General features: G+C 45.7%; 1 protein-coding gene across 3 annotated transcripts in view; it reads right to left on the bottom strand.

The window, feature by feature from the left end:
• The window catches only part of USP45 (ubiquitin specific peptidase 45), a 58,865-nt gene extending 49,033 nt beyond the window's left edge, over window positions 1–9,832 (bottom strand). For all 3 annotated transcript variants that reach the window (XM_059829476.1, XM_059829463.1, XM_059829470.1), the window contains exons 1-2: window positions 9,801–9,832; window positions 1,197–1,306 (exon numbers count right to left, since the gene is read on the bottom strand). In XM_059829476.1, the coding sequence (XP_059685459.1) occupies window positions 1,197–1,296 (100 nt within the window). In that variant the 5' untranslated portion in view covers window positions 1,297–1,306; window positions 9,801–9,832. The remainder of the gene's footprint in view (window positions 1–1,196; window positions 1,307–9,800) is intronic.
• Between the last annotated feature and the right edge of the window lie 4,086 nt (window positions 9,833–13,918).

Here is a 13,918-nt window from a genome sequence, read left to right as displayed (position 1 = left end):
CCACTGCTGGACTCACTCTGAGAAGTCCATGTCGCAATTGTAACAGGGAGCCCATAACTGGACACAGTACTCCAGACGAAGTCTCACAAGTGCTGGGAAGATGGGAAGAATCACATACCTCAACCTGCACTCTAGTTAATACAGTCCAGCATAGAGCAGGCACAAGACACACCACTTGCTTTTATTCAGCGTGTGCACTACGACCCCCAGGACCCTTTCTGCAAAGCTGCTTTCAAGCCATTGATTCCCACCCTGTAATTGCATGTGATTATTTTGGCTCAGGTGCTGAACTCTCCACTTGCCTTTGTTGAACTCCATGAAGTTTCTGCCAGCCCATTTTTCCAGCCAGTCTAGGTCACTCTGAATGGCAGACCTCCCCTCCAGCTTTATCAATTGCTCTCCTCAATTTGTCGTCATGAAGATGACAGAGCATAGCCTCACAATGACATCACCCAGCATTCTCAGCACCTGCAGATGCATCCCATCTGATCTCATGGACTTGTGCATGTCCAGTTTGCTTAACAACTCTCAGTCATCTTCTACTCTGGACAATGCTTAAATCCCAGAGTCTGACACTAGGTTCAGGGACCAGGGAGGACCTACTGCAGAGCTTCCATGTGAAGACAGAGGCAAAGGAAGGATTGAGCTCCTCAGCCTTTTCCCATGTCCCTAGGTCCCCTGCCCCGTCAAGCAGCAGGTTTGCACTTGCCTTAGCCATCATTTTACCATCACAGTATCCATACAAGCCTATCTTATTCTTCACATCCCTCATCAGATTCAACTCTAACTGAGGCTGGCTTACCTCATCCCACCCCTGTACACTCAGGGCCCCTGCAAGGGCAGCCCAAACCTGCCTCTACCCTCTCTGCCCTTCCTTTTGCCTCTGAGCTTAGTCGGAAGCTCCCCATTCAGCCAAGTAGCCTCCCGCCATGCGTGCTTGACCTTCCACGCACAGGAAAGGACCGTTCTCCTGCTCTGAAGAGGTTGTCATTGAAGATCAACCACCTCTCCAGCCCTTCAGGGCAGTCATGTGGTGTAACAACCTATCATGTCATAAACACCTAACTGGGGATATTTCTGCTATAAATTCAAACAAGAAAAGTATTTGATGGTACCGCTGATCTGTGTTTTTCATCAGTCAACATGGAAGTTATTAGCCCTCGACCTCAGGTCCAAACATCACCTAATGTATTTACCTGAAATATCATCTGAAGAGTCTTCATCCTGCGGCCTGTTAGGCCTTTTGCTTCTCTTTGGTTTCTCGGGGTTGGCTCTTGATGGATCTTTCACCCGCATCTGTTACTCACTGGGAAAGAGAAACAGGGGTTGCTTTATTGTCTAAACGCTTCATCAAATGTAGTGAGTCTGAACTCTAAAAGCATGAGATCAAATCACACATTCAAACCTCACAAACACAGCTTTAGGCTTTGAATAATGTCAGCTATTGTGTAACAAGGAGTACGAACGTGTCAGGAACAAACTCTTAGAAATGCCGCAAGATCAGTTAGTTGTATCACATGACATTATAAATTGTATCTGTAGCTACAGGGACACATACTTCCAGGCAGCTGTGTTAAATATTTGAGATACAGAGATTTTCTTTACTTCTGTTATTGTAAACTACTACAGAGCTCCAGCCATAGCTTATCAGAAAAACTTCATTGAAATAAAAGCTTCTCTTCCTTAACGTATCTCCCTTAGGAAAGGATTCAGTCACCACTTACCCTTGCACATTCCCTAAAAGCTTTTAAGCAATTTCAAACACTTTAATAAAATACGAAAGTCTTCCAAATCTCATGAAAGTGTCCTCTCCTATGAGTGAGGACAGACTGGAGTGTGAGCTGACCTCTCTACTAAACATCAGAGAATGCATATGGATGAAATCTCTCATAGGAAATTTGGGTCATTAATCAAGGAGTCTTACGAGGAACAGAATTAAAGGATAAATATTTGCCATAAACTTTTTAAAAAATCCTCAGAGACTTCAGCACACCAGTCATTTAATCAATTTAATCAAAATCCAAATTCACTGAAGGAGTGTAGCTGTGCCTCACACAAACAGCTTCTGAGGCTTAGTTTACAGGTTGCCTTCTAACGATGTGCTTCATAAAAACAAATTTATGTTTTCATATATAAAGCATATGAATGTAAGATAGTCAAATATTCATACATTGCAAACCTGTGAGCCATTCTGTTTAGAAAAAAAATGACGTCTTCCTGTGTACCACATACAAGTTAATAATGTCACCTGAGCCACCAGTACCAAACATTTTCAACTGTGCTACCTCATTTATGTACAGGAAACCTCTAAAATGCTCTACATTTGGAAATAGAAAAAGATACATTCTTGCTACAGATCAAGTAGGTAAGTTTGCCAAAGTTTAAAAAGTTTGCCTACCTAAGGTTTTAAATCTTCTCTGTATATGCATTTAGACCTTTGTACTACTGAAGCTCCGAGAGACACAGGAACTCACCTGTACATTGAACTCGGTATTCCCTCTCCTTTCTTATCCATTAAGCCAATCAGCAGAACAGTCATCAATATCGATACCAGAGCACCACCACCACTGGTATCTGAACAGCCCTCCCTAAAGTGAAGCAGGCAACCTGTACCTCAGAGCTCCTGTTCCAAGTTCCTACAGATCTGGACAGACACCTCTGCATCTGCCACGCATACTGTTAGTGCTGGAGGTTTTCTGCATGAACGTATCAATTAGACATTTACTTTGGACAAGTCAAATTTTGTAAAATACAAAAGAGACCTTTACTCTCTGCTTCCTTGCATTGACAGCTTCACATCTCCTCAACCTTTCAGAATGCACTTCATTTTTTGCAGAATGCTACATTTACATACCAATCAGTTTATACTATATTAAATACCATGATGTTCTTATAGATTTCATATTTTCCTGTACTTAAGGATATAAAGCTTCAAATGCTTAGACGTGCAAGTGAAGAATGCCACTGAATTCATCTTTGCTGATTTTCTAGGTTCGCAATTCATGTTCATACAGTAATAAAGATCTCAATATTCCAGCTCTTGACTATTTATATTCAACAAATGTTAGCACACCTAATGTACATCAACATCCACGCATCATGGCATCCCTAGAACAGGAAGAGGTGCTTCAGATCCAAACAACTTCAACTGCGTATTTCTGCCTTGGCACCTTATCATATATATCCAAGCTTCATGTGAAACTACCCATCACCACTTGTCGCACTGCCGCTTAACTGAGCACAAGATTTATCAAGACATTCATCGAACAGTAAAGCTAATACAGCTGCTATTAGAAAACCCATGATTTTACACTAAATTACGTAAAGAGTCGACAGCAAAAATGTCCTCCCTAAAGGAATGTAGTTGTGTTTAGGTTATTCGACATTGACATAAACGATCTACGAGTTCATTTCAGCGTAACAATTTTTATGTCTTTGGACAGATTATGTAATACTGTCCAAACCACAGATTTCACCCAAATGAAAGTCGTGTTCATAACAGTACATTTTGAGAGCTCGGATAACTTCATGAAAAAACAATTATGGGCCCAACCAGCTGAAATACAAGCAAGTCTTTCCCACCTGTGAAATCCTATGACCCACAGGCCAGGTGATACGATCCTGATCAGGGCATGCACAGCTCACTACTGAAACCACTCTCTAGGGTCCTTCAGGACACATGGAAAAGACAGAGTGTCAGCTGGTACCCACAACGACTGAAAACGTGGCATTTCTAGTCCAATATAATCAACATGGCATTAGAAATGAATGCTGGCTTAAGAAATTGGCGTTCACACCGCAGATTTGGGAACCCACCAACTAACCCGGAGACTTTTCAGTCTTCTTTCAGCAAGAGCAGGCTGAACAAAAGATAACATGGACCATTAGATTAATCAGTTTTCATGAACACACATAGAGGCAGGCATCCATCAGACAATGTTTACTGACCTGTGAGCTCTTGGAAAAGCCACAGCATATCAAGGACCCAGCCAGCCGGGGTTTGTGCCTGATTTTGAAAAGCATGTAAGTGGGATGAAAGGGCAAGAACAACAAGCTACTCAGCATGCATCTACAATGCAAGTAGCACAGTATATATGCAGTACTCTCTGCCCTTTTCCAGTATATTTGGGGACAGAAAACATTACAAGTAAAAGATTTCATTTAACAATTAAAAACATGATCAACATTTCAAAATCAAAATGTTTACGCCAGGAATTTGATTATTATATTCAGTTGAGATAAACGAGGAAGAAACGTAAGGTGCTTCAGAAATTACTTCTCAGAAATATTTCTGTTTATGGAAAATAAAAGATTGAGATTTTATCAGAATTAAAACCCTGAACAAACACAGATCCAGGAAAGCATAAAATACAGCTAAGAAAAAAGCGAGAGAGAAATTCTCTAGGTTTCTGTTGACCATAGGCACAAGCCATTCAGGACAAGAAGGCAGAGGAGAAACGAACAATTTGCACAAAATGAACTTGATACAATGAAGATTAAAAACCTTGTCAATATTCCCATGGTTTGCCTCCTTCCAACCCTTTCTTCTATTTTTTTAATATGTTCAATGAGTAATTTGTGGCTACAGCCATCAACTGTGGAGTATCCTAAAGGAGACAGACTCTCCCTCTTTCCCTATGCAGAAAGCAGTCTCCATGAATCCATGCTTGGAAGTTTCTTTTTGTGATGGAAAAAAAATATGGTAAGTTTTTCATTTTGTGTACACAAAATCAAGTCACAGTGCAAATGGTATTTGACTAATGAATCTGACAAATAAAAAACCACTGATTCTTGTGGTAGAAAAAGCTGAGTTCAGAGGCTATGTTAGTTCCACCCTGATCTCTATTTGGCACACAGTAAAAATCTTAAGTAGAAATTATGCAGTTTCATGGGGAAAAAGCTAAAAATAGAACGAGCTAAATCTCTTCCTTTTAAGCAATCATTTCATACAAAACTAAGAACTAGTCCTTGCCAAACGTGTTCAGATTCTTTGAGCTCAGCATACAAGAGTTTGAAGTGTAATCATCATCACTTGCTATTCTCGGTTCACTTTTTACTTCTTAAAAGACTCTTAATGGCAGTCTGCCTACAAAAAGCTGATTAAGATCAAAAGCTGCTCACTACAATTGCTCATTACCACCTTTCTAGAAAGATCAAACCACTTCAAAAGCAGCAGAATGATCTGCCTACTTAATTTTAAAAGCTTCGAATTTGACAAAGTGCCAAAAATCAATGTGCTAAATTTGTTAAGTTAAATCTAAGGTATGTGTAGACTATTTTAAATGTAAGGTATGCCTGAAATAGTCTATATTTAACAGCATTAATATTTCTACATTAAGAAATGCACCCTCTTCATCAAGTATATATTCAGAAACTAAAAGAGCTGGATGTAGTTCCTAAAATAAATGTTATTTTTTGAAGATTTGTATTCTAGTGGAACTCAGTAGAGCTGGGACCAATAAAAATTACAAGGCTAGTGTGAACTAGAATTCACTTTTCTTTTGGGAAAAGAACCGAAACAAAACAAAACAAAACAGGTTGTTCCTCTTCACAGCATCTTTATGCAAGAGAGGTGGAGAAGCAAACTATGTCTTCACTGTCTGGACTCCCCAAAACCTATTCCCATCTTATCACCTTGCACTCCTTACTTAGAGGTTGAGTCCCTCCTCCTACAATGTCTACACCTCACTTGCTAAATTTTGAAACATGCCACCTTAGTGAGTTTTCCCACACTGTACCTTCACTATGAATCTTATAAGAAACCTGAATCAGATCATCAGTATGTTAGAGGAATAACCTGCCATGCTGACTACTACTATGTCACTGCCTCCATCTGCCAAGATCCACTTTTTCCTTCCTCTTATAATTAGGGTGCCAGCTCTTTCTGGTAAATGCCGCATTTTTGTTCTTATCTGTGTAATACCTACCACAACATTTTTCCTGACTCTTGATTAACTAGGAGGATTACACTTGCATTACTAGAATGCAAACAACAAGATAAAAATGGTGTAATAACCACCAGCATACTTACCCTATGAAATATAGCCAAATGAGACTACAGATAGTCTCCAGGTACTATTCTGGATATGGGTAAGACTCTCCCAGTAGGACTGGCCATTAACTGTGAAACCAATATTGTTAATTATTTCATCAGCGAGCACCTGAATTCAAAGAAGCTGGGGCAAATACATTTACCTAAATCCCTCAATTCATCTGAGGTATCCTAAATTCCAGCTGTCTCACCACTTGTAGTCAAACTTTCAAGTTAAAATGATACCATTTTATGTTGCTAATGCAAAAAAAACCCTGCATCACACTGAAAAGGCATAGCACGCACTGAATGAATACAGTGAAAAATCAGCACTTTCATGTAACTTAACAGAACTGTCCAGATGTCAACAGCAGCCTAGCACCAAAGCAAGGGTCTGAGGAACAGCACAGATGTGCAGATTAAGTCTAAAGGCCAAGATGCTCCATAGCACATCTGTGAAGGGTCTTTATGAACTTCCACGTAACTGTCAGAGCACAGAAAGAAGAGCCTTGTACGGGTCAGTAATGCCAGATCCTCTGCAGAATTGCTACATGTTTTGATGTAAGCTGCAAGTTGATATATTTTGGACGGCTGTTCCGAGCGTTACCTGTGGCATTTTGGCTTGCTCGCTGCTAGATCAAATGTCACCCAATCAGAGCAAGAACCACATCCATCATGGTTAGCAACCGGGCAGTGCCACCCATCAGCAGGCCAGGAGGCTTAGCGCTCTGACAGCCACCAAAACCTTTGCGGCAAACAAGCCCCGGCTGCCTGCTAGAGCAGTAAAAGGACCAGAACTGCTGACTGGTAGTGGCAGCAACACTTCTTCCCCTGGAAAATGTCATCTGAAATTCTGAAAGTGTCATCTCCAAGATTTCCTAGCCCAAAGGCACATCACACATCCTACACTGTCACTGGAGCTCAAATGCCAATCCTGACATTATATTACAGTCCTAAAAGGGTGAGACACTGACGTACTTTTTGAGCAAGGAGTGAGATGGAGCCTTCGGACCACTAGATACAACTTTCCAAGTGACAGTAAAAATCTCATAGCATTCCTCACTTTTCTTAATCCTTTTTATCCAGCTGGCCATGCTAAACATGGTCTGTCAACATTCATGTTTGCATCCTGCACAATCCCCCTCAGATTTCCTACTGAAACCTACCTGCCACAGGATCCACCTACCTCTAAGGATGAACAAAAACCACATGTGTTTAGAAACAAGAATGAAAAGACCCTGTAACTAGGTTTATGACTAAAGTAAATAAAAGGATTGAGTGGGTAAAAGAAGAAGTATTTTGATAACATATTTTTGGTAGTATCTTATAGGAAAGGTTTTGCTAGTGTCTCATGCAAAATTTCAGGGAACCCTGTCAATATCCAAACTCATAAAGCAAATTGCAACTTTTGCTTATACTATCTATCCCACCTTAAAAGTATTTTAAAAAAATATGAATGCACCAAGAGGGAAAAACATCAGGGTGGATGGTCTAACATGGGTTTTCCTACATATTCATGGATATCCTTTAAAAAGCAAAACACGTAAGTACCATAAAAAGAGCCGTGGCTTATAACTAATGATGCTGGCCCGCAAGTTAAAACTTCATACGTGAAAAGGCAATCAGATGACAGAGCTAACCAACTACGCACTCGCGTGATATGAACACGGATGTAAACAGTGCCATCATCACAGAAAATTTGAGGGCGTAACAACTGAAACAGCTGGAGAATAACCAGTGAACTCACAGTATCTTGGCAAGTAACTATGTGGACAAAAACTGGGAAAAAAGTGGTTCAAGATGTCGCAAGAGAAAATGAAGGTCAATATGAGCAAAGGATGAACTTCAGAGAAACACTAATTCTGTGAAGTCTGGGGAAAAAAAAGAAGAAGAAATAGTAAAATAATAGCAAGTAATGAAAAGGAACTGTGGTTGCAGCACAGTGTGTGAGATAGCAGGCTGAAGCCCACATTAAGCTGAGACTCACGCTGCACCTCTGCCTAGGGGGCTAAGTTGGAGCAGATGAAGGAAGACAACGGCTGCACATAACTTCCCATCTGCTCTGGAAGGGTGTTGTGGGAGTCAGCTAATTAATGGGGGTAAACCAGATAAAACAGTAAAGGACTACGGAAAATGAGTTTGAGCTCTTTGAAAGTCAAAGTCTTGCTGCTGAGAGCAAAAAACTTCATTCCATTTTCTTCCTCCACACAAATTGCCCCAGTTTGTTTTGAAGACACGTCTAAAGTGGAACAACTTGTCCTTGATCCACGATTGATGCTCACAGCAGGACCCGTGAGACACTAGCTGCATTTCTGTGAATCTCGCAGAAACAAAACTACAGAGCACCAGTTCTTCAACACTGCATGAAGAAATCTGACAAAATATTTACAACCGTAGTAAACACATGCTCGTGCCACTATTATGCTTTCATTTAAAAAGCTAGAAAATGAGAGCGGAAAGAATCCTTTAAACACAACTCCGCTTTATATGCTTGTCTGAGAGGATTATTTAATGGAATTGGGAAATACCTGTAGTTAAAGACAACATGCAACAAGAATACAGTGCTACACCTGGAGTTATTGCCATCTGCTTCTACATTCTTGATGTCTTACTTTATTCTTCTGCATCTGTGTTTAATATGCCATTGTGCGTATCCTGTTTAACCATGCGAGTAGCAACCTATCTATAGCAAGAGCAAGATGAAGTCCTAAAGGACATCAACAGCAAAAGACGGAATTAAGTTCTAAAAAAAAAAAATCCAGGAATCGCAGAATCAAAACATTAACTCAAATACAACGTGCAGAGTTGCAGTTACGGATCTAAAATACCACATCTCTGATTAATCGAGAGGGCTGTCACCAGGCTGTCATGTAATCACCGGGCACATACCGGTCTGCATTCGCTGAAAACTAAACTTCAGGTAGTGAAGCACCAGCGCTGTGGCCACACGCACCGCCTGCTGAAACACTTGGTGTGGGGAGCCCGCAGCCTGCGTTCACGCGGCCACGCAGCAGTGGCAGCAGGCTGGCGGTGGCATCACCAGGCCGGCATATGCCACGCTGTCAAATAATCACGCCAGCCTCACGACACAGCACTGCAAGACCATTCGCTTGCTAACTTGCCTAATGCGAAGTGAACAGAGCTTATGTTTAAACCCGACCAAAGGCGATGCTACCGACTCTCTCTAATTTAATAGACCGAGAAACTTACTGCAGGTCACGGAGACGGCCCGGTGCTGCTGTTTTCATGTCACGGTAGGGTTAACCCGTTATAGACCAACAGCGGACGGCAGGCACCAGCAGCTCGTCGTCGCCGGCTACCCAAAAGGAGCCCACGCCAGCCGTACTCGGCCACCACTTCGGAACACCGCGGCAGAAGGGCCGGGCAGGGCTGCTCCGGCCGCCCCCGGCAGCGGGGAGGCCGGGCCGCCCGGCCCGGGGCCGCGGCGGGGCAGCGCCCTAGGCCCCCACGCCCGCCCCCAGCCCGGCACAAGCGTCGCGCCCTCTCCCCACGCCCCGCCCGGCTGCACCTGCGCGGCGCCCCGCGGGACGCGGCTCCGCAGGCCGCGGGCCCGGCCGCCGCCATGGCGAGCGGGCCGGCTCGGCTCGGCCCGGCCCGGGCCGGCCCTGCCCTCCAGCCGCGGCCGCCGCGCGTCGGCGCCGACGCTCCGCGGCCGCCCGGCTCCGCAGGAGGAGCCCGCCGCGGACACGGCGCCCCCCGAGCTGGGCCGGCGGCCTCCCCCTCCCCGCCCCGAGCGCCCTGCACTCACGGAGCGGCGGGCGGCAGGCAGGCGAGCGCGGCGGCAGGAAGCGGCGGAGGAAGCTGGGCCGCAGCCAGGCCCGCGCCGCGCCGCTCCGCTCCGCCCGGCGCGGCCCGCCCCCGGCCTCGCCGCGCCGCTCCCCGCCCCAGCCTCAGCCCGGACGGCTCGCCGCGGGCCCCGGGGCGGCGGGCGGGCTGCCCCCGGTGCCGTACGAGCTGGCAAGGAGGGGGCGGCCGGGGGCAGGTGGCGTGGAGGGCGGGTGGGACCGGGCGGATGGTGCCGGTTCCAGGGCAAAATGCGTCTCCCGGGTAGGAAGGGCGGTGGGGAAGCAGGGCGGCCCGTGGCTGCCGGATGGGCGGGAGCGTACCTGGGCCCGCTGAGAGGCAACAGCGGCGGGTCTGGCTGCGGGGCGCCTTAGAAACTGAAGGCAAAGAAGGGAAGGGGGTGCAAGGGAAGGGAGACACGATGGGGTTCCCTTCGCATCTGAATTTGGCGGGGTCTTGCTGAAAGACTTGGAGATACTGCCCTGGATTTGTGCAGCAAGCTACCAGTTTTGCCTGTGCGTCAGGGTGTGGATAGTCATACCCAGAGGTTACGCAGAAGGTCTGGGCCCTGCGTAGATTTTCAAGGTATCCGCCGTGGGAGGGACTGGAGGGAGATCAGAATGAAAGGTACATATCCCAACTGAGGGACAGGCAGAGTAAAGGGTGTCCAGCACATGAGGGAGGAGCTAGCAGAACCTGGGACTGAGATGAAACTCAACATGTGCCTAGACAGCAAGGGGGACTTTATTTGAACAGAAGGCAAATCTGAATTAAGGGCTGAGAGATAGTACTTTTATTGCAGTAAGGTTATCCAAAGATAATTACCTGGGATATGGAGAAGGCTGAGGTATTCAATGACTTTTTTGCCTCAGTCTTCACCTGCAAGTGCTCAAGCTGCACCACCCAAGTCCAGAAGGCAAAGGCAGGGACTGGGAGAATGAAGAACCGCCCACTGTAGAAGGTCAAGTTTGAGACCATCTAAGGAACCTGAAGATGCACAAGTCAATGGGACCTGATGAGATGCATCCGTGGGTCATGAGTCAACTGGCAGATGAGGTTGCTAAATCACTATCCATCATATTTGAGAAGTCCTGGCAGTCCAGTGAAGTTCCCACTGACTGGAAAAGGGGAAACATAATCCCCGTTTTTAAAAAGGGAGAAAAGGAAGACCTGGGGAACTACAGGCCAGCCAGTCTCACCTCTGTGCCCGGCAAGATCATGGAGCAGATCCTCCTGGAAACTATGCTAAGGCACATGGAAAACAAGGAGGTGAATGATGCCAGCCAACATGGCTTCACTATGGGCAAATCGTGCCTGACAAATTTGGTGGCCTTCTACAACGGGTTACAGCATTGGTGGATATGGGAAGAGCAACTGATTTCATCTACCGGGACTTGTGCAAAGCATTTGACACTGTCGCTCACAACATCCTTGTCTCCAAACTGGAGAGACATGGATTTGACAGATGGACCACTCAGTGGATAAGGAATTAACTGGATGGTCACAGTCAAAGACTTGTGGTCAGCGGCTCGACATCCAAGTGATGAGTGATGAGCAGCAGTGATGATCAGTGATGAGCAGCGTTCCTCAGGGATCGGTAGTGGGACCAGCACTGTTTAACACCTTTGTCAGCAACGTGGACAGTGGGATTGAGTGCACCCTCAGCAAGTTTGCCGACAACACCAAGCTGTGTGGTGCAGTCGACACACTGGAGGGAAGGGATGCCATCCAGAGGGACCTTGACAGGCTTGAGAGGTGGGCCCGTGCGAACCTCATGAAGTTCAACAAGGCCAACTGCAAGGTCCTGCACGTGGGTCAGGGCAATCCCAAGCACAAATACAAGCTGGGTGGAGAATGAGTTGAGAGCAGCCCTGGGGAGAAGGACTTGGGGGTGTTGGTTCATGATAAGCTCAATGTGACCCAGCAGTGTGCGCTTGCAGCCCAGAAAGCCAACTGTATCCTGGGCTGCATCAAAAGAAGCGTGACCAGCAGGTCGAGAAAGGTGATTCTCCTCCTCTACTCCACTCTTGTGAGACCCCATGTGGAGTACTGCATTCAGTTCTGGGGCCCCCATCATAAGAAGGACATGGAACTGTTGGAGCCAGTCCAGAGGAGGGCCATGAAGATGATCAGAGAGCTGGAGCACCTTTCCTATGAAGACAGGCTGAGAGAGTTGGGGTTGTTCAGCCTGGAGAAGAGAAGGCTCCGGGGAGACCTTATTGCAGCCTTCCAGTACCTGAAGGGGGCCTACAAGAAAGCTGGAGAGGGACTTTTTACAAGGGCATGTAGTGACAGGACAGGGGGTAATGGCTTTAAACTGAAAGAGGGTAGATTTAGATTAGGTATTAGGAAGAAATTCTTCACCATGAGGGTGGTGAGGCAGTGGAACAGATTGCCCAGAGAAGTTGTGGGTGCCCCAACCCTGGAAGTGTTCAAGGCCGGGTTGGACGGGGCTTTGAACAACCTAGTCTAGTGGAAGGTGTCCCTGCCCATGGCAGGGAGGTTGGAGCTAGATGATCTTCCAGGTTCCTTCCAACCCAAACCATTCTATGATAAGGCATCGAGAAAAAAGGGGGAAAGGGTGGAGTTGCTGTGGCACTCCTCAGAAACCAAGGATGGAGAACCTGTAGTGGATCAGCGGACAAACAGGCTGAAAGAATGGTTATAGAAGCGTGTAGAAGTCATTGGAAGCAAAGACAAGATGTCATAGAATCATTTAGGTTGGAAAAGACCTTTAAGATCATCAAGTCCAACCATAAACCTAACACTATGAAGTCCACTACTAAACCATGTCCGTAAGTGCCTCATCCACATGTCTTTTAAATACCTCCAGGGATGGTGACTCAACCACCTCCCTGGGCAGCCTGTTCCAACACCTGACAACCCTTTCAGTGAGGAAGTTTTTCCTAATATCTAATCTAAACCTTCCCTAGTTCAACTTGAGGCCTTTTCCTCTTGTCCTATCCCTTGTCACTTGGGAGAAGAGGCCAGCAGCCACCTTGCTACAACCTCCTTTCAGGTAGTTGTAGAGAGTGATAAGGTCTCCCCTCAGCCTCCTCTTCTCCAGGCTAAACAACCCCAGCTCTCTCAACCACTCCTCATAAGGCTTGTGCTCCAGACTCTTCACCAGCTTCGTCGCCCTTCGCTGGACACGCTGCAGCACCTCAATGACCTTGTAGTGAGAGGCCCAAAACTGAACACGGTATTCAAGGAGAAGAGTACTCAAGAAGAGTATTGTTGAAGGAGGTTGATATTAAGCAGGATTTGATTTAGGCAGGAGGAATTCTTTAGGCACTTCAATGACAGTGGCAACAACTGAGCACAAAGATCTGCAGGCCAACTGCAGACCATGTAACAGGGGAGCCCCAGACATGGGTTGTGAACGCCATGTTCATGGAGTCTATATGTGAAAGGGAGAAAGAATATGGGACAATAATCTGAAAGAAATTGGATTGAGAAGTGGGTTCTTCCTCCTTGGCACAGGAGAGATCAGATAATTACTGCACTGCAAGAGCAATAACTAGATTAAAAGGTTAAAGAGAAGGAAGGAGAAGTGAACATCCATGAAAGGGGGATAGTGTGATGTGAAGGGGAATACATTCATTTAGCACAGGAGAGAAGAACAGAAATATCTGGAAAAGGTGGAATATCAGGGCACTGGCAGAACGGGAAGGCAAGCACAGGAGGTGGAAAAGATGAGGTGAGAAAATGTTTCCCAAAGGAAATGGTTTGAATTCTGTGCAGAGACTGAGGACAGCAGGCTTTATGCACAGGTTCCTGTTGTGTTGGGAAAAATGGGATATAAACTAGAGTTGCATGCTAGGAAAAGAGATTTGTCACAGAAATCAGCCAGGTTCGCAGCTTTCCTCCGGAGGCACTCAACAACGCAAAAGCAGAGGCAAAGAAAGCCAATGTTGAGATTGAATCATGCCTGGGGTTTGGTAATGAGAGAAAATGAAGGGTCAAGGGCAAAGACAAAAGACGCACAAAGAGCATCAGCAATCAGAGGCTTGAAAGAAAGAAAAGAGAAAGCAGAGAGGGAAGGCCAAAAGCAAATAGTAAAGCATGGTAAAGAATACTGTG

This window comes from Gavia stellata, chromosome 2 (assembly GCF_030936135.1).
Source record: "Gavia stellata isolate bGavSte3 chromosome 2, bGavSte3.hap2, whole genome shotgun sequence".
Classification (NCBI taxonomy): domain Eukaryota; kingdom Metazoa; phylum Chordata; class Aves; order Gaviiformes; family Gaviidae; genus Gavia; species Gavia stellata.
Note: the sequence above shows the minus strand (reverse complement) of the source record. Positions and strands in the feature narration are given on the sequence as shown.